This window comes from Python bivittatus, unplaced genomic scaffold, assembly GCF_059951505.1.
Source record: "Python bivittatus isolate LINGU-HERP-01145 unplaced genomic scaffold, Pbiv_v1 ctg000080_np1212, whole genome shotgun sequence".
Taxonomy (NCBI): Eukaryota; Metazoa; Chordata; class Lepidosauria; order Squamata; family Pythonidae; genus Python; species Python bivittatus.
In genome coordinates, this window is record NW_028277035.1 from 57239085 (window position 1) to 57259906 (window position 20822).

At 39.6% G+C, this 20822-nt stretch overlaps 1 protein-coding gene across 11 annotated transcripts in view; it reads right to left on the minus strand.

Annotated features, from left to right (window-relative positions):
• The window catches only part of WNK2 (WNK lysine deficient protein kinase 2), a 123351-nt gene extending 102892 nt beyond the window's left edge, over nucleotides 1–20459 (minus strand). For 2 of the 11 annotated variants that reach the window (XR_015794884.1, XM_088134166.1), the window contains exons 1-2: nucleotides 19839–20459; nucleotides 17757–18653 (exon numbers count right to left, since the gene is read on the minus strand). Coding sequence is in view for 4 of the 11 variants with exons in the window: in XM_088134166.1 (XP_087990292.1) it covers nucleotides 17757–18626 (870 nt within the window). In the remaining 7 variants the exon portion in view is untranslated. The other 9 variants (XR_015794889.1, XM_088134170.1, XR_015794885.1 and 6 more) reach the window with 8 other exon arrangements.
• Nucleotides 20460–20822: the final 363 nt, after the last annotated feature.

Below are 20822 nucleotides of genomic sequence, written 5' to 3' on the forward strand. Positions count from 1 at the left end.
AAATACTAAATGCTTTCTGTCTCTGAACCATTTGGTTTTAAAGAATTGCATAGGACAGTATGTCATGTACTGATCTCTTACTTCACCTTTAGCTGAATGATGGCATTATGGCTTTCTCTAACCAAACTCAATTACAATTACTTGATTACAATTGGCATCCAAAACAAGGTAGGAGAAATCAGCTCTTTGAAGCATGTTTCAGAGCTGGCATGTTTCAGAGCTGGCAAAAAAAAGCTGGCATGGATAGACTGTTAAATAAACATGTCATTAAAGTTTTTTTTATATACTATACCTTTCAGCAAAGTTGCAAAGAAAAATGATCCTATACATGTTCCTGGTGATACTTGAACACACCAGTGAGAGCTTTTAAGAGACTCTACATTAATTTAATGTAGATTCATTAATTAAAATCCATCTACATTAATTTAAAACTTCCATGCAGCCAGGCACTCTCTTTTCTCAAGATTCCTGATTGGGTAGAAGTTCCTACTCCTGTTCATGCTTACTCCTTAATTCTGAGGTAGCAGAGAGGAAATGAGAGAAAGCAGCCTGCATGCCTGAGTCATCCTATGTCCCTTAGATGAACTGATGTAACCTGTTTGGCCATAATGTCTAAAGAGGGCTTTCATGCCATCACAATGCCTTCCACCAATCTCGTGATTGTTGGGATTAGTAAACCAAAAAGGAAAACACCAAACACACCCTTATTTAGCTTAACTCTATTATCTGTTTTCATGGATACATACAAAATAAAAACTGATGTTGACAGCAAATTATTCTCCAGAGAAATATAGTGTGGGGATGATTTATGCATGTGTTAAATATTATCATGTGCGTTATCTGACTACACAAGAGGCAAAGAAGCCCATTTTTGGTTAAAGAAACATTATTTACGTCCAATGTTCTAAGTTTGTCCTCTCTTGACAGTTAAATATACTATGAAGACTTTTATTTGAAACTAGCACTTTATGAAACATTCTTTAAAATGGACTTGTGGACTAGAAAGTAATATAAGAGCAAGACATATACAACATGTCTTTCCAGCAGTGAAATACTTGGGTTTTTTGTTTTATATTTGGGATATATTTATGATATAATTTTACATGAACCAACCAAGATAGCAACTTTACTCTGAATGTTACATTTCATTCATTCCAATGGAATATTTGTGGTAAAACCCTCTCTACATTACCAACTAAGAGCTACTATGCATATAGTTAAATATCTTCCAGTAAAACAATGCTCAGCTTGGACTAGAACACACCTATATTTCAGAAGGGAAAGTGAGATCATATACTGAGATTTTAGGACTCAAAGTATAATAAAACCAGCCTTTAAGGTATTTAAAATTCCTAGGCAAGAAACCTATGAAACAAATTATATTCATATATGAAACAAAGCTGTATCACTGCAAACCAAGGATCATGTCTATGGGGAAGTTGGGCTTAGAGGTCATTTTTAGAAAGGTAAACACAGAACTATTAAATTACAGAATCAGTGTTGATTTCATTATCATATGTGCTCCTAAAGTTGGATATCCTGCCCTCTGCCCAGCAAGTACTTTTCCTAATTCTAGGTGTTTGTGGTTGCTTTGTTTACTAAGTAGTGATGGTCCAACACTATGTGAACATTGCAGGTATTTTTTTAATTTACTATCATCTGGTATAAATAGATTCAATCATTTTGAAATAGCACTTACTGTGAACATTCAAAAATAAAGCTATCAATATAATCTACTTAGTAGCTGTACCAGTCTTAAATCTGAACAATCCCTGAAGAACAAGTCTGATCTTCAGTCACTTAACTACTAAAACAATATTTTGCTTTTGTTCTGCAAGGTTACCAATAGGGATTAAGAAAATACTGCTCTAACTGTGACAGGTTTTAATCCTTCATTTGAAAGATTTAGTATTGTAATCATTGCCTGCATATTGTAAATGCATAACTTTTCATGCTTCTACAAAAGCTTTATATTCATTTAATGGAAACCATTACTCTTGACATACTGTACAAAGCCAGTGCTTTAATTTAGAAGATTTTATATTAGTTGTTAAAGGATGTTGGATTTTCTTGGCTCAAATCATTACCTGTATGCATCAGCCACAGCAATAACAACAAAAGGATAAACTATTCTCTCTGATTTGTTATGCTTCAAAATGAAAAGTTTCACAATAATTTTATCTTTAGATGTATTGAACTATTTCAGTCAGTGTATTGGCATTGTGAACAATGTCTGAAAGGAAAGGGGTGGTGATGGTAATGAATGGACAGTATTTTATACTTAAATACATTTCAATATTTTTTAGTAATAACATCAAAACTACCATGAATATAAATATCTAATTTTGGTAAAAACATCTCCTTCAAAAGATGCTAAGCATGAAGAGCTCCATAAAGATATGGAAGTGTTTAGTTGTAAGAGCTACGTAATAAATGCTTTATTTTCTGGTTCAGGAATAACTATAATACACATATATTATTGTATTATACATATAATGGAATATTATACACATAATGGAATGTTGTATGTGGCTCTAATAATTAAACAATCCTCTCGTTATGTGTAAAGTGAGCAGTTTGAAATATGTCCACCATAAAAGGTAATTCATATATGTCTTCATAGCTTCTGCTTACTGTGCTTCAACATGACTCAAAATTTTTAATTTAATAATTAGACCAACTCTGGTTATATATGAAGTACTTGTACAAGATACCAAGAAAACTCACGTGAATCAAAGAAATGAGTTTTCTAAGCCACTTTTCAGTTCTAAACTAGGGCCTCCCGCAGTTGTATTATATATTCTATAATACTAAAAAAAAAATGAGCATTTCATCAAATGTTAAAATGTTACTGGAAGTTAAATGAAGTAATTAGGTTCTCACCACCAAAACCTCTTAGTTGATGATACAAAGCAGGCCTCCAATGATGGTTGTAGTCTAAGGGCAGGTTAATAATGGAAGAAATGTCCTTATAGGTATCTTAAATGATTTAGGTTTTATACTTAAATATCAGCATTTTGCATTGAACCCAAATGAATTAGAAATCAGTGCAGATTGTATAACATAGTTTGCAAAGTATTCAGAGATCTGGGCAATTACAGGTTTAACAAAACAGTTTCCGAACATTTTTAATGGACAGTCCTACACAACACACATTGCAGTTATATAAGCTTGACCCAAAATATGTATCACTATAACCAGATATTTCTATAAAAATAAAGCAGAAGAACCAGTTAAAGCTGAGCAAAGAAGTGAACTGGAAGGCCAGAAGGAATATCTGATCCAGGACCACAAACCTGATTCTTTACAGCTTGTAGCACTGCATATGTAGCATCAACAACATTGTATCTCCAATCCCAGATTAGTTTTTATTAGTACATCTGACTTGTCTGGTCTGAGCTGTAGCATGTTGGCTCACATCCAATCCATGATTACATTCAGGCAATGCAGAGACCATAGCTATCCATCAGAGATCGGGTGAGGAATGTTGACATGAGTGACATCATTATGGAAATGCTATGAGTTATATGCTTCAACTGTCATAATTTTGACACTATCAAGATTTGTCATAGACACTGAGAACTTGTATAATTGAAAACAATATCAGCGTATTGATATCTAATTCAAAAATTCCAGTAGATCTCACTTAATGACATAATACTTTATTGAAGATACAGGTAGTCTTCATTTAGGGACCAGCAACTCGGTTAAGTAAAGCAGTTGCTAAGTGAAACCGTGATTATGCTTACAATCTTACTTCAGCTTTCCTTTGCTTTATAGACCTGCAAAGGTCATAAATACAAATTGGTCACAAAGTCACTTTTTCAGCACCATCGTAACTGTGAGTGCTCACTAAATGAGTCAGTCACTAAATGAGGACTACCTGTACCACATAAATGGGTGCAGTGAAAATTTGGGAATGGGACTAATAAAGATGGAATTAAGCATGTGCATTAAACTAGGAAGAGAATTGGATAGTGAATAAGCTCCAGAGAAGTAATATTATATATGAGAACAGTGTGTACTTGGATGGACTTAGTGAGGTTAATTGATTTAAATATCTACTAAAGTACTTGAAAAAGATGAAGTCAAATGCAACAGTTTATTGATAGGAGCCATGACAGGCTAGGACTAGATACTTCAAATTTGCTAAAGCACAAATTCTCCTCTCTTGGTATACATTGAAAAGCATGTGAACTGAAATCTGATATTTTCCAAGCTTTTCAAAGATTAAAAAGTAATACAAATTTCATAATATTTAAGTAATTTATTCTATTAATCAACATCCTAAAACTCTGTCTTAAAGCCAGTGATTGAAAAGTTGGAAAAACAAGTTTCATAGCAACTTACTGTCATCAGCTCCAAACATTCAGAGCCAAAGTAAATGTTCAGGAATAGAATGTAGCAGAGTGTCCCTGTTTAAATTATATATGAAGGTTCACATATTAAATGTGCCTCCATATCAGAAACACACTGCACATTTTGTCTGTGGAAAGAATAGGTTATCCTGATGTAACAAACTGGGACAAAGAGTTTTTAAATGTTGGGTGATATGTGACACACAGTCCCAAATTTGAAGAAGACAAAAAAAGAAAAAGAAAAAGAAAAAAGAAAAGAAAATGATTCTTCAAATTGAGGAAAGCATATAATATTTAGAAATATATGACATATATGCTAAACATGTCAGTGATAGAATTTAAGAACTGTGGAGCAATTATTCATTTTGGGCAACTATCTTAAACTCCAAAACACATTGCTATATTGTCAAAATCAAAATGCAATAAAATAAAAATGATTTATGTTTTGCTCTGTGTTTTGTAAAGCATGAGCACTGCAACTTGTCTACCACTTCAGAAAAGGCCATAAATGCTTCAAAAGTGTTCTAAACTAAAAGGCATTTTAATTAATGCATTAGTTGCTGTCTCTACTGACATTAAAAATATGTATTTGAGTAACTATAATAAAAATATGGCTGCATAGAAAGGTCTTTCCAGATTACATTAATATGTAAACTTTAAATATGCAAAAAGCATAGGACCAAGTTGGACCTTCTTTTAAATTTAAAAACTTAAATTGTTTTAAATTTTTGCAAATACCTTCAATATCTGGCAAATAATTCTGATTTTAAGGACCCCTAAGGGAGGTCTAAACCATAGAAAAATCAAAACTTCACTCCAGGAACTGATATTAGACTCGCAACAGCAGTGGTGTCTATAGCAATCTCAGTGACACCAAAATGGCAACATGGGCACAGTGACGTTATCACACAAATGTTACTATGATGTACAGGTGCCCTTGTCTGAAGCAAGCGTGTAAGTCATGGCATTTCCATCATGCCTGTTTCAGCATTTGCTGCTGCCTGCCCCCATGGACATCAAGTCCTTTCCTAAGGAGAAAATGGCAGAAAAGAAAGAAAAAAATAAAGAAAACCCTTCCATATCCTGAATGGAAAATTACTGTGTGGGGAGCCATGAGAGATCTCAGCACCATAACCCAGTTATCAGTTGAAGGAAACAACGAACATGTTAAAGCATAAAATAATACATTACATCAATAAGGCTCTAAATTATTGTGTTGTGGATGTGAAAGACAATATAAGAATACTTTTCTTTAACAGGAAATATTGCAGTTATAGGTATAGGAATGAGAAAATGAAACTAATTTCTATTAAAAAATCCATTCTAGTATATCCTTACTCAATAAGTCAGAAGTTTTCTCTTTGTAGAGAGAAGGTTCCACAGGCTTACATCATCATTTGCAGAATGTAGATAAATTACTCACACTCATTGCAGACTTACTTATAAAAGACAAATAAAAGTGTAAAATTTTGGAACTTTTCGATTTTTTGATGTGCACTCAAATGTTGTGTATAATTAAACTGGTATCACATCCAACTCCTAAGGTTAAATGCATGGTTCAAAAATGTTGATGACTTATTATTATTATTATTATTAGGATAATCTACAATTAGATTCACAAAGACTGGTGAAAACTTGATAGTTCAAGTACTTTTTATACTTATTACTTGATACTATTAATAGTATCAAGTACTAACAGCGGATTTCTTTTTCCATAAGTGTTGTTGCTGTTGTTGTTGTTGAATGTTGTTGTTCTTCATCATCATCATCATCATCATCATCATGGTTGGTCGCATAGTCAGCCAGATGTTTAGACTGGATTTGGCATTTTTATCCACCTATCGAGTCCTTCCCAAGGACCTGGGATAGGCAGATGTTGTTTGATGGTGTTAAAGGTACTGTCACAGGATATAAGCTGTTCCAAGTAAAGCTATTATTATCATTATTATTATTATTTAAATTTATATGCCACCTGACTTCCAGCAATTCTAGCCGGTTTCTATAAAAAACAGAGAATACAAAAATACAAAAACAGCACAAGACAAAGGAACAGTGATGGCAAAGAAAATAAAGCCAGGGAGGGAGGGAGGGAGGGAGCATCAATTGTCCTCTCCAAAGGTCTGGGTGAAAAGCCATGACTTAAGGGCCCTTTGAAATACCAATAGGGTGGGGGGCATTCGAATCTCTCATTCCAGAGGGCAGGCACTGCTACAGAGAAGGTGCACTTCCAGGGTTCTGATTGGTGGCATCATTTAATCATTGGAACCCAGAGCACACTATCTTTGCTAAACCCTGCCGGCCAGGCAGATACTATGGGAGACAGGCAGTCCCTCAAGTAACCAGGCCCTATGCCATGTAGGACTTTATAGGTACCGACCAGCACCTCCAATCATACCCAGAAGTAAACTGGCAACCAGTGCAGCTTGCAAAGCAGAGGTGTTACATGGGCATATTGAGGCATACTCATAATTGCCCATGCTGCTGCATTCTGGACCAGCTGAAGCTTCTGGGTGTGATTCAAGGGCAACCCCATGTAGAGTATATTACAGTAGTCAAGCCATGAGGTGACTAGGGCATGAATGACTGTCTGAAGAGCCTCCTGATCTAGAAAAGGGTGCAAAAGGTTCACCAGATGAAGCTGGACAAAAGCCTTCTAGCTACAGCGACCCCCTGCTCATCAAGCAGGACCCATGCCCAGTCAGACTTGCTTCAAGTCTTCCTCCAACAATGCTCCAGGTGTCTCACCTGGCACTTCATCTCCCGGACCTGCTTGGTAAACCAAAGGTGCACCCCGGAATTGGCACACAGGGAGAGGCCGCACAGCAGTGATATGATCCAAGGCCCCAGTCACCTGTCCATTCCAGGTGGCAACTAGGACCTCAGCTGAATTGCCCACCAAGCTCTTTCAGGGTCCATCAATCACCTGGGCCAGGCTGATCAAACAGGTTCTGCCTCCCTGCTGGGAAGGGTGACACCAGTATTGCTAGTTATAGCAGAACGTGGAGTTCGTATTAAAATGAAAGACAAAATATGGTCAATATAATATTCCTCTGAGAAAATTGGAAACATTTTGGGTTAAATAGATTGCCTGGCTACGATAATCACTTGGGTGAGCAGGCATCTTCTGATCTGAATAAATTGTCTTGATTCAAATACAGCTGGTCTTGAAAATAGATAAAATATTCCATATTGGACTTGGAAACCTGTCAGCTTCTGTTAACTACTCTCCAGTTCCCTTTTAAGAGAAATATTTCTTTTAGAGAGGCAATCTACTATTAAGCTGCTATGCATCTTCTGATGGTGTTGGGATTCAGAACTTCATTGAAACTGCCTAGTAGGAATTTAGAACTTTAGTCAGATATGTTGTTACAGTATTGTCGTTAATCCTTTCTATTGGCACCTTATAGGTCATGCTGGTGGATATTATTTCAGAAGATTATTACCTCTGTATTACCTCTTAGCTTCTGCTATATAATGAGTAGCTTGGAGATGGGGGGGGGGGTGTTGAAGGCTGCATTCAATTTTATGGGGTATTCCAAGAGCCATCTACAAATAGTGAGTGCAGCCAGGAAAAGTGGAAGAGGCAGCAAATGAAAAATATGATTCCCTGCTAACTTGTTAAAGAGGAAAAAGTTTCAGGATGGAATAGAAATGTAGTACTGCTTCTCTAACACTGCATTTAAGTAGTCTGGCTGATCCTTCACCACTTTCCTGGCAACAGCAAAGGAGGAAAAAGGAATATCAATACTCTTTTACTACACAATATTTATGGAAGACAATCAGCAACTAATCTACATAAGAACTCTGTTTGGTAAGATATAATGAACACAGTGTCCACAATAAATCCTATTCTACGTAAGCAACAGCAAAGTAGAGTATTTTCACATTCTAAATAAAAAAGGACAATGGACTGCATTCTATTTCTGACATTTCAAGCTCCCACATATAACCTATTTTACTAAGTTCAGAAATTCACATCTTTGTTCTGTGAGTGCCTACAGCACCATTCACAAGACATTTCAATAAATCAAATCAATTGAATTGTAATATCCCACTCTAACCTGATGTTAATAATAAAGGGATATGTCTAATTCTAAATACTTTGGCAATACTCTACCAAGTATTGGTAAATATTCTTTCAAATATTCTGTTGAATACAGATAGATCTAGTCTAGAAAATATTAGCAGTAAACATAGATTTTTTTAGAACTGGGTCATTAAGGATTTTACAGTGATAAGACAACAGAATAGTGTAAACACAATTATAAGAAGCAACATTGGGACACAAGCTTGCACAAACAGAATCAAATTATTGAATCTGATATTTGCAAAAAATGAAAACAGAGCTTATACAAGTAGTAGAAAGTTTGAACTTGCAGAATGACAACTTAAGCTACAAAACTGATGACTGGTTTATATTTGTACAAAAGTAGTGATTATTTTGTTTATTTATATAAAACATAAGATCCCACAGTGTTTGTGTACCACTTAAGGTGGTTAAATGTTGAAAATATGCAATCACGTTCCAAAAGCTAAAGTAAAAAAAAAAAAAAAAACCTACAAGTTTAATGGGTTGGATGCGTCAAATAAATTAAGAGCAGCTTATTAAAGTTATACATTTATGCTTGCCTAAGCAACATTTTTACTAAATAATGACACACTATGGGAGTACACTGCCAACTTTACCTCCCAGGACAGCAGCCAATTAATCTGGTGGAAATACCAATGTTCACCAACATAGGGCTCATCTTCACATCCTGCTTGCTATGTCACGAACACATTTTATTAACACTTTTTGCAGGGCAGGTCCACTTACTATCACCTCCATCTCACTGTCAGCCCACTGTTGAGGCAGTCTAGAACCACATTTAGTTTTTCTCCCAACACAAAACTTCACGTACAGACAATTTGGGGAACCTTGAGATGAACTTGAAGAAATGGGCTTCAGAAGGAAGAAAGGAAAGAAAGACAGAGGCACAATGGTAGAGAGGGTTCTCTGGTTCAGATTTCTCTGATCATACAGACATTAAAAATAAATATTTGTTTCATATACAGTAAGATTTTTAAACCTGTGTGTATGTAGAATATCCTTCTATTCAATGCTTCTGCTGAATCTCTTCATTTCTACAATTTCCTTTTTGTTTGGTTCTTTGAGAGCTACGCTATCCTGCTAATCAAAGCTTATATAGGAATTTATGTTTCTTTTAATACTGGGATCTTAATACACACACACACATATTAACAACACTCCTGGATGACATGCATACTTCCTTGCTTACTGAACCAATCCTATGTAGGCTTCCTCAGGAGTAAGTACCACTGAGCTCCATTCTATGCACCACAGAAGCATACAGTGCAACCCAAGCAGAAAGACAGGTGTTTCCCCTATGCAAAAGAGCAACCTAGCTGTTTGTCTGCTCATGTTAACATGCATCTTTCTATAAATTATATATCAAACTAATAAAACATGAAAGTTATTAATGAGATAATACCCCTATCCAAACCCATGACTTATTTTTCTCTGCCTATCTCTGGGGCTTGTAGACTCCCTTACCTCCTGGATGTTCTTCTCATTTCCTACCTTTCTGTAAGTCATTCTGCCAAATAAGCTACCTATCTCTTTATCCTATGTTTGTCTAGTCACTAGATTTTAATTTCCTTTACTGAACTGCTCTAACAATCAAGATCGTTCACAAGAGACTGTGTAATTGGCTGATGTGACCAGATTTTGGTCTTACTTAATGTTCTTCATAATGTTTTCCACATAATCTTTTGAGAGTTTATTGTCCATAAATAATACACTAAAAGTTCTTATTTCACATTGTAAAGTTATGATAAAATTAACACATTAAATACACTTTCAGCCATGATTAGGGCTGAACTGATTTGACTCCGGTTCAGGTAAATAAGTTTTGTTTTTCAGCCAGCTTGTCATAGAGCCTGTGTAGAAATTATTTCCACAATAACTTTTGTTAATTATGTAATCACCGTACCAGTCCTACTAGATTTCTCAGTAGCTTTCAATACTATCAACGGTGGTATTCTTCCAGACTGTCTGTGAGGGCTGGGAATCAGGTACACCGTTCTTCAGTGGTTTGAAGTGGATGGATCCAGTTGATTGCATGGGAGAGGAGAAATCAAGTCCACTCCAACCCTCTCCCTTTAATATCTACATGAAGCTGCTTTAACCCTCCCTCCCTGTAGATATTAAAGAGAATATCTACAAGCAGCTGCTTGGGAGAAAGCTATGGCCAAGAAGGACTTTGCCAACGTCAGCTAGAGCAGAAGTTACTGGCAACAATCACCCATGACCTCATCACCTCACAGGTGGATTATTATAATGTGCTCTACATGGGACTGTCCTTGAAGACCTCACAGAACCTGCAAGGTTAAAATGTAGTGGCCCACGTGTTAACCATGGCAACCCATTATTCCCATGTTGCCTGCATTGGTGGTCAGTTTGTTTCCAGGTGCAATTCAAGGTGCTGGTGATCACCTTTAAAGTCCTACATGGCTCGAAGCTTAACTGTCTCTGAGGCTTGCTCCAAGGAGAGTCTGTGCAAAACATGCCTCTACAGAGTGCTTGCTCAAAGTCCCCACTCCCTGCATATGTAAAAAGAAATGATTCAGAAGCAAGCATTCTCTGTAGAAGCTACCTTCCTACTAAGACAGCACCCTCACTTTAAATATTCAGGAAGTATGAATATTTTAAAAGTATGGCTTTTTCAACACTTATTTAGGGACTGAGGTGAGTGCACAGAAGTACCTATGTATGGGATGTGTTTTTGAGTTGGTGACATACAGGATCATGGCTTTTATATTACAATATTTGCTTTTCAACATTTAATTACATATTTGTTGTTGCTTGCAAGCTATTTAAAGTCTAATGACAGACACAGCATGAAAGCACACTTATAAGTAAACAAATACTGCATAAAACAAATTTTAAAGATATTCTAATGCTGAGAGAAAATCAACACCAGAAAAAAAGAAAAAAAATCTGAAAATGAGAAGATTTAGGATGTGACAAGAAAGAAAATGGTATTAAGATATGGAAAAAAGAAATAATATACAGGAAAGGAAGAAAGAGATATAAAACAGATCAGAAAAGGAAAGAATTAGCCAGAATGTATAGTAGTAAAAATGAAATAGAAAGCAGTAGTTCAGGATGAGAAATCAGTAGGCCAGATCACAATAATCAAATCCAGTCAACTTGAGAAAATTAAACAGATTCTTTTATTATATTAATCAAGAGAAAGAAGACTAAAGATACTTGACCGACACAAGAAGCAATGAAAAATAAACTTCAGAATCAAATAATAAACGAAGAACTTTTATGGAAAAATAGGTATGGAGGGGAGAATCTGAACGAGGACAACAAATATTTTAAAATAGTTTTAGATAAATTCAGGGAGACAGGAAGAAATACTTCTAAATACACAGTTGTGACTGCACAGTTTAGTATGAGTAAAGTCAATTTACAATGTTCGAAAGTATTATTCTTCTCTAGAAAAACTGCTGCTTTACATCCGGTTCTTTTTTTAAAGAATAGCACTATGGTAATTAATAGAACATATAAAAAGCAGATAAGAACAAACAAATTAAAAAAGCAGAAAATAGAAGCTGTATCATATTCTGCTGTGACTCAAAAGAGTGCCAGTCCAGTTATTAGGTTAGGTTTGTTTAACTCTCTGCTCTATCAAGCTGATAATTTTTTAACATCACATCTCTCCTATTAGGAAAACATTGACATTTTGACTTTCTCCATTTTGTTTTCCAAAAACCTATTCACCATTAGTGTATTTCTCTTGTGGAAATAGTTTTATTTGATAAAAGTTGCTTACTTCATTACTTTAAAACTTACCTAAACAAACTAACTCAAAGTATGTATATCAAAAAATGATGCAAACAAGAATCAAGAATCATTTGTTGAACCAAAACCAGAGGTTATACTACCAAGTCTGTCCTCATTATCCTCACAGAATCTTTGAAACATGTTTTATGTTCAACTGCAGCAAAAACAACTGAACAGCAAGTGGAGCCTAACCCAGATTACTCCTAACGGTGGCTTTCTATTATTCATCTAGGATAGAAACATTTTACTTTGATAGTTCAAGTACTTGATACATTATCTTATTAACCCACAGCTATGCTGACCTAAGACATTTTGCTTCCTGAAGCAGAACCAAAATGGCATCCTTTCCCTACTCAAGGCTCAGTACATTAAAATATATAAATATATCACCCAAGCATCAATTCCTGACTCCATCTCTATTGTAAAGTCCACACAATTATAAATGGAACATTTAAAACCAAAAGTGTATATCAATGTAGCTTGATGGAATCAAGCACTTTCTTTTTTAAAAAACAATAATGTATGCAGATACTTAAATTTCATAGTATGAAGACAATTATTCAGGAGAAACCTCCCTCATGAATGAAAAAAATGACACATACTAAAGCAAAGCAAAAGATCAATAACCAGTGTTGTTTTAGTATCTTTAGGGTACAAAGCTGAAATATTTTCATCTGCTTAACATTATGCCTTCAGAAGATGGGAACATTTGATTCCTAAACTCTTGGGAATATGTCTGTCATTTTCATCTCACAACAAAAGATTATTACAAATAGTTTAATTTCACATTCCAAAAAACATTCTCTCTCCATACTTGTATCAGTCTAATCCTTTGATTGTATTCAGGAAAGGTCTACTTTATTTAAGATTTCACTTTAAACTCACCACCTGAGAGCTTACTAACCCTCACAGTTCCAATGTCTTACTACAGAAACATCACCTTACACATCTGCTTTTGCTTGATTCATTCCTAAATATGGACATCAGTGTTCCAGCCAAATGACTGCCTGCCTGCTGTCCTAAATATCTGCTGCTACTCAGCATTAGCATCTTGCAATGCCATTAAGTATAACTATTTGGATTTCTTTGGTGCCCCTGCAGTGTTTACAGGAGTTACAGAGCAATGCTACTATTCAAGGAAAACTTGGGATGATGTCTTTTCCCAGGGCTACCATATTTGGGCTGCAAAAATCCAGACGACTGATAGATAAAAGCAAAAGAATACAGAAAGCTCTCTTTGCCATCATCTAGTGATTGAATTTTTTGTAGCCTAGATATACTAGTCCTAATTTGGGGGGGGGGGGGAGGGGGGGAAGGAGAAAAACATTTCTTTCTTTCTTTTTCTTTAATATTCTTTTTGGACTTCTCTTGTTTAACTCTACCCAGTGTATTAAGCTAACTCCAGATGGACCAACAATTAGGTTAATATTATGATTACCCAATGCTACATTTTTGTTCTCCAAATTCAGAACAATAAGAACTCCAAAGAATTTCACCCCTGCAACAGAAGGTTTGAAAGGATAGAATTATTTTTTCTAAAGCCAATATATTGTTCTGATCAAGTTCTTGTCCCTAATATAGCCTCCCAAAGACCATAGGATCTTATCCTCAGAATGTCTTACTATATTGTAATAAGCACACACACAAGCACACACAAATCATTCAATTCTTGGTGAAGTAAAGCCAGACTGATCACTGGAAGTCTTACTAACAAGGCTAAATCTTAAAATATTTTGAACATACTATATTATGGGAAGGCAAGATTGGGAGAAGACCCTGACACTCTGAAAAATAAAAGATAATTTTTAAAAAGCGGGACAGAAGAATTTATGGCTAGGTACAATCACTTGAGAGCTTATATGAACTCAAAGAAGCAGTTATTGACAGAGAGGCGATTCTGACGAGTCACAAAACCTCAGAAATGGAGAAATGACTGAATAACGTATTATATCTTTCTTTCAAAGACTTTGGCACATCATAAAAGTAACATTTTAAAGTGATCATATAAACAGATTCATATGGTAAAATCTTTGTTCTTAAATAAATTCAATATCTTCATTCAAATAAACTTATCTATAATGGAAAGGTAATTAGCTTTATATTTTTTAACTAAAATTATCAACAAAGATTATTTTGAAAAGCATCAAAATTCATGTAATATGTATGCAAAAATATTCTAACTATTCTAAAAAAAGAATAGTTATAGAAAGGTCAGCCAGAAAAGGAATATAACTTCTTTTACAATCATATTCCTGAACATTTCCTTAACTTTGAATATCTCAACTATATACAAAATCTAAATATAGCCTGCTAGCTATTTGATTATTTTAAACAAAACATTGAACCTATATTGAGACATGATACTTTCAAGCCAGAACACACACTTACTGCAGCCCTGTTGTCTTACCAACTATGTTTCATTAGACAACAGAAATCTAAATACTACTTCACACATTACATTTCTTTGGGCATATCTAACCTATTTCACACAACTCAGTAAAATTGTAATGTGATTACACACATACCAAGATTATTTACAACACATTTGAAGCTTTATTACACACTATCCCCACTCAATTTACAGATATCAATATGCAATGATAAAACCAATAAAATGGTATCTTCTTGTCTCAATTAACTCCTTTCTATGGGAAGGTATACTGTTAGCTCCATGTGTTCCTGAGACACACAAGAGTCTACCAATGAAGTTGTAAGAAGTCAGCATCTAGTCATAAGTCACTTCCTGAGAGCCACCTGCCTCTAACGCAGGTCTGCACAACACGCGCCCCACCAAGCAGACTTGTGTGGTCTGTTGGCATTTTTTTAAGAGACAATAAATGCTCTGCCACCCTGAAAGACACACTGCTGAGTGCCTCCAACACCTCCCAGCCTCACTGCTGAGCTTCCTCTAGCACTGCCACCGCTCTGCTAGCCGCAGAACAGCTGATTGGCATGCCAGGTACTCCTTTGTGGCCCACGGTTATTTTTAATTTATCACTGTGGCCCTTCCCCAAGTTGTGCAGACCTGCTCTAACGTCTAAGACCAGTGAGAGTCCTTCTGAGTTGTCTGCACACAGCAGAGAAAAAAGTGGGTCCAACACTTTATGAGGGTATAGAGACAGGCCTTATGACTCTCTAAAATTCTCTGGCATGTTAAAATAAAGTTAGGAACCTCACTTTTAAGGATAAAAATGAGTTTCGCTCTGCCAAGTGCCTTCAGAGTCTAGCCTGATTATCTGTAACAGAGGGCTAAGGGAAGGGTAGACTCAGTTTCTGAGCACAAATACTGGTAATCAAGGTCAATCAATACTGTCAAGTATTACTTGTCAAGAACCTATTGGCTATTTCTTTTTCAAATATGGTACTTTCTTTTGCAAGAAATTCTACAGGGGTGCAACCCCTTTTAACTTACTAGAGGAATTGACAAACACATTCAATTATTCAGTGCAATAACCTTACTCAACTGTCTATGGAAATATGACTGAGTTTATTGAACTATATCATTCATGTGAGTGTATATACATGCACATGTGCGCACACATATACAATATTAACTGGCTCTAACTATAGAATTCCAGACACATTGTGCAAAAACCCAGCTCTCTGGAAAAGGCTCTACTGCTGGGAAAGGGGGAAGGAAAGAGAAGAAGAGGACAATCAGCAGCAAGGTGAGCAGACTCAGTTACAGTGGTGATGAGTACATCATTGGGAGACCTGAAACAACACATTAGGGATAGATCGTCATAGAGAAAATCTATCTATGTGGTCGCTAAGAGTCAAAAACAATGGCACATAATCAATCAAAAAACTATAGAGACTATATATGCCAAAATTATGTAAGAACAAGCCCAGATGCATCTCAGTCATGTATTTCCTTCTCTTCCTCCATTGTGCCCATCTTCACACTGTAGCTTATGAGATATCCAGCACCAACCTCCTCTTATCTTCAGTAAAATGCATCTGAGTCCTTTGCATGGATATGCTGAAGATGAAGTGGTGAAGTGCAAGGGAGTCCACAATTTATCCAAGTTATTTCTCATAATACTAAACTATGTTTTGCCATTACATCCAAACTGCATCATAAAGTTATAAGGACCATGTGCAGGACAGCCATAATTTGATTTCCAAAGGAGATGCTTTAGAGACAAAAATTTCCATTGACGATCTTAATAAGCCAATGCAAGGGCTGAACTTTGTAGATTTGGGGCTAACCAAATTAGTTTTGAAGTTGGTTCTTTCAAGTGTTCTAAGGTAAATGGGGCAGGAAAAGAATAAGTATCTATAAGGACAGGAAATTTATTTGCAATTACTACTTAGATAGGAATTTATCAGGCAGGAAGGATGTGTATTGTGTTGGTAAAAACAGCAGTTGTGAGACAATCCCCCAAGGATGCTTTTACTGTCTCTTGGAAATGTGATTAATCTGGCCTGTTTTCATGGTAATCTTGGGACCAGTTCGTAATTATAGGTAGACAGGGTTAGCAAAAGAGAGCTGACAAATGATTTCTTCATCACATATACACACATATTGCCACAACAGTATAGGAAATTCTCATCATGCTAAAGGAAATATTGCCTAGATTAACACACCAAAGTTTCAAAAAGAAAAAGTATGCTTAAGCAATCACCCTGTCATGTTTTCATATAATTTAACATAAGCACTAGCTTTCACAGTTTTGTGACTTCAGTAAATAAAATATCAGCCAGCATTTCAGTAGAAGTGTAATGAGAGTCATTCCTTTTACCAAGTAAATAAAGAAGCTTTTAACAAGAGAAAGTGGCACTATTGTCTAAAGCAAAAATGATAAATCAGTCCCTTTATATACATGACTACTTCCAGTAACATCAACATTCAATTTTCTTCATTCAGGCTATTTTAAAATTGAATTAATTCAAATCTAAACAAACCCACGGTGGGTTAGGACTTATTCTCACTCAAGTATGCAAACTTACTCACCTCTGTAGGACTTCTGAATAAACATGTACAAGCCTGCCATCCTATATGTAGCATATTCTACAATTAAAATAAAACAACATGCTACTGTATAAAGAATAAGATTTATCACTTTAAAAATATCATATATACCACATCATGAGATTACAAATGCTGTGGTATATATGTAATAATTAATTTTCTGTGTTGCCGTGCTAAATTTAGCAGAGCTGAGTTCAGAATAGTACTGAATAGCAGCATAAAACAAGGGTTATTCATAGGCCCTGTCATTTGGCAGACCTCCTAAAATTTACTGATATCAAACACAGAACAAGGATTGTACATGTGTGTTTTAATCCCAGTAGTCTGGACAAGTAGTTTGCCCTCAGTAAAGGCCAGAACAGAAGGGGTTAATCCTAGGGGGAATGTGTCTATGCATAATGGGGGGGGGGGAGGAAGGATCAGAACCAATAAAAACACTGAGCTATAGTTAGCTCTGGGAGGATAAACTGTGGAGATTGTTCCAGCAAAGCTTTCATAGATGACATATGCACTTTGTCCCCAGCGCCTACTGCATTTAAGCCCAGACAAGATATTTGCTGCAGCTTACCTGAAGTTCGCACCAAGCAACCTCAACCCACGTTTCCGTGTCGAGCCCTTTATAGACCGTTTTGAAAGATCCTCTGCCAAGTTCAATATCAAACTTTAGAAACCTGCCATCGGGGGAGGTAGCCACTGCTTTCATGTCGGCCTCTTCCTCCTCCTCCTCGGCCTCCTCTTTCTTGGACTTGCTCTGATCCTTGGAAGATTCGGGCGCCTCTTTTTTCCCAGCATCCTCCTTGCCGCCGCCCTCCTTCGCCTGATCACCTGCCGAGAGGCTCTCGGCTGCCGCCCCCTTCACCTGGCCGGCGGGCTCCTCTCCCGGCCGCGCCTCTTCCACCACCACGGGCCTCTGCCCCGCTTTCGCCCTCTCCGCGATTATCCGCCTGGTTTTGGAGAGGAAGAGAATCTTCTTGGGCTGCTGCTGCCGCTCCGGCTCCGGCTCCGCAGCCTCGAAGGGGGGCTCCTCCTGATCGGAATCCACCACGCTCCTCCGCAGAAAGCGCTGGTGGGCTGTTTTGGGATCTTTGGCGTAAGGCACACGGGGAAAGGGGGCGGGGGCCGCGGTTCTGCCTCCTTTCAGCACTGCAGCAGGGTCCACGCCGCCGCCTCGGCTGGCGCTGCCTGGCCCATCATCCATATTCATATCCTTTCCCCCCGCAGAAGCCAGTGGGCGAGCGGCGGCCGCTTGGAAACCGGCGGCTTCTGCAACACCAGCAGTTGGTAACTCGCCGCCGCCGCCCCCCCTCCGCGGAGGGGCTGTGCTGGCATCGCCCCCAGTTTCCATTACAACCGAGCTTTCGGCGGCTGCTGGAAAAGATGGTGCCGCTCCTGCCGCCCGAGATGCTGTCCCCGCTTTGTGGCAGTCATCACGGTGCATCCTCGTGCGGAAACTCAGCCGAAGCAGCTGCGAGGCAAAACAAAAGCAAAGGCGCTCGAGTCTGACGTTGCTGCCCAACTCACCTGGCGAGGAAGGCGGCGGCCGCCACCTGCCCGAGAGCTTCTGCCCGTCCCTCCCTTCCTCTCTCGCGAAGGCACCCCGGAGATCCGAATTCTTGCCCGGTCCCTGCCTGCCTCCTAATGTCCTCACCGCCTCCCCTCTCAACCCGCCCCACCCCCGGAGGAACGAAGGGCTCAAATAAAAGCCCCTCGGCGGCCTCGTCCTACGCAAGTGTTAGAAAGACTGAGGCGAGGCGGGTGCCTTCAAAGGAGATCAAGCGACCGCAATTCCACCCCAAGACGAATTGTCCGACTCAGATGCAGGTCGCCCCGCCTTCCTAACGCCAGTTCAGAGGCCCCCAAATCCCAGGCACCGGCCACCGAGGCGCACCCCCACAGAAGCCCAGTCTCTCGAGGGTCCTTCCAAAGCATCCCCGCCCCTCTCGGCTATCCCTCGAGCCTCCCTTTTTCACGGGGAAACCCGGCTCCCCAGCCGGCTTTCCCTCCCCCGGCCGCCTCCCTCCCGCAGAACACACCCTCGCCCCGAAAGCCCCCAGACGCTCACGAGCTCGGCCCTCCTCAGCCCTCTTCCAGCCGCCCAGGGCTGCCGACTCCCCCGCCCCCTCTGCCCACTTCAGTCATACTGCAGCTCCTCGCTGGAAAGCCATATTGTGACTGAAAGACGGGAGGGCGGGATTGACGCGAGGGCGGATATCGCTAATAAAGCCCGAACCAGGCACCTTCGGCTCTGCTCACATGAGCCAAGAAGCGGAGCGTTAAGGCTTGGAACTACGATTAGTCTTCTTTTGCCCTGCCCGGCTCGGCGCGCTTTTTCTCCTTCCGAAATCGCTGCCTTAGATAATAGCGAGCCACGCAAGCGGGGAGGCCAGCAGCCGCAGCGACCGCAGCTGACGGAGGCAGTGCTGCCGCGTCCCCGCAGCAAGAGAGAAAGGAGCGGGCGTCGGCCGGCAGGCGCACCTGGACTGATCCGCAGCAGCCGAAGGAGTTGTTGGCCGGAGGGCAATGCGGGCGGCTGACCCCAGCCCAGCGGGTTCAGGTGCTGCCCAGCCACACAATGGAGGAGCCGCTCACCTGCGGCCCGGCAAAGGGGCGGGAGGAGGTGCGCCGGCCCAGCCCGCGGACAGTTACTTACGCGGAGGAGAGGGGCCAGCCATGCTCAGAGCCGCCGGCGGAGGCTGGAGGCCGGAGGCTGGTAAAGCAGCGGCTGAACTCTGTTGTCCTTGCCAATCATGGAGCTTTCCTCCTCCACCCTCCCAGGCCAGGCTCCCGCCTCCCCACAGTCTCTGCGGCTAGCTTCGGCCTTTCAGCCCCGCGGGGCGCCTCTTCCCGCCGCAGCTCCACGCGACGCCCGCTGTCCACGCGTGCCAGGCAGGAGCAGGGCGCCGTCGGTGCGGTTCTGGGGAAGGAATAATCCACTCGAGCAAATAGCGCGCCTCCCTGTGGCCCGTTGAACCCCTTCCACAGGACAGTCTGCCGGCACGCTCTTTCTCGGTCGGCGCTTTGTACCACCACGCTTTTGGAAATTGGGCTTGCTTTCTAGTGAGTGCCCCATTTAACGGACCGGCCTGGAGCCACGAGAGTCTCTCAGCAACCAATGAGAAGGTCTCGGAGGAGGTGGCCCTCGCTAGATCCGCCCCACGTCGCGGGGGAACCGGGAGCAAATCAGTTCCCCCTTCTCAGTTGCTAAGAGTATATCCCTGCCTCGGTCTCCCCGCCCTCCTTGTCTCTGCATGTCAAGGGGGTGTGGGTGTGTGTCAAGCCCTACGGGAGTTCTTGCTTTGCTTCAAGCTGAAGCCAAATGTTTGTGCATGTTCTCCATCGGAGCTGCAGCCCACATCCTTCTGTGGCTAAAAGCGAGGGAGGATGAGCACCAGGATAGTAGGAGGTGAAGGATGCACAGAAGGACCTAGAAGCAGGCCTGCCAGAGATATTGATACAGTATTGAATGAGGAGGTGTGTCTGTAGGGGAGGGATAGTAAACACACAAATAGAAAGAAGAAACCTCCAACCTGGTCTCAATTTCAGCTCCAATTATGGCCATACAGGGTGGGGATTGTAGCTGTGGTCCATTACAACTGGTGGGCACATCAGAGTTAGCATCTGGGCTATGGGAACA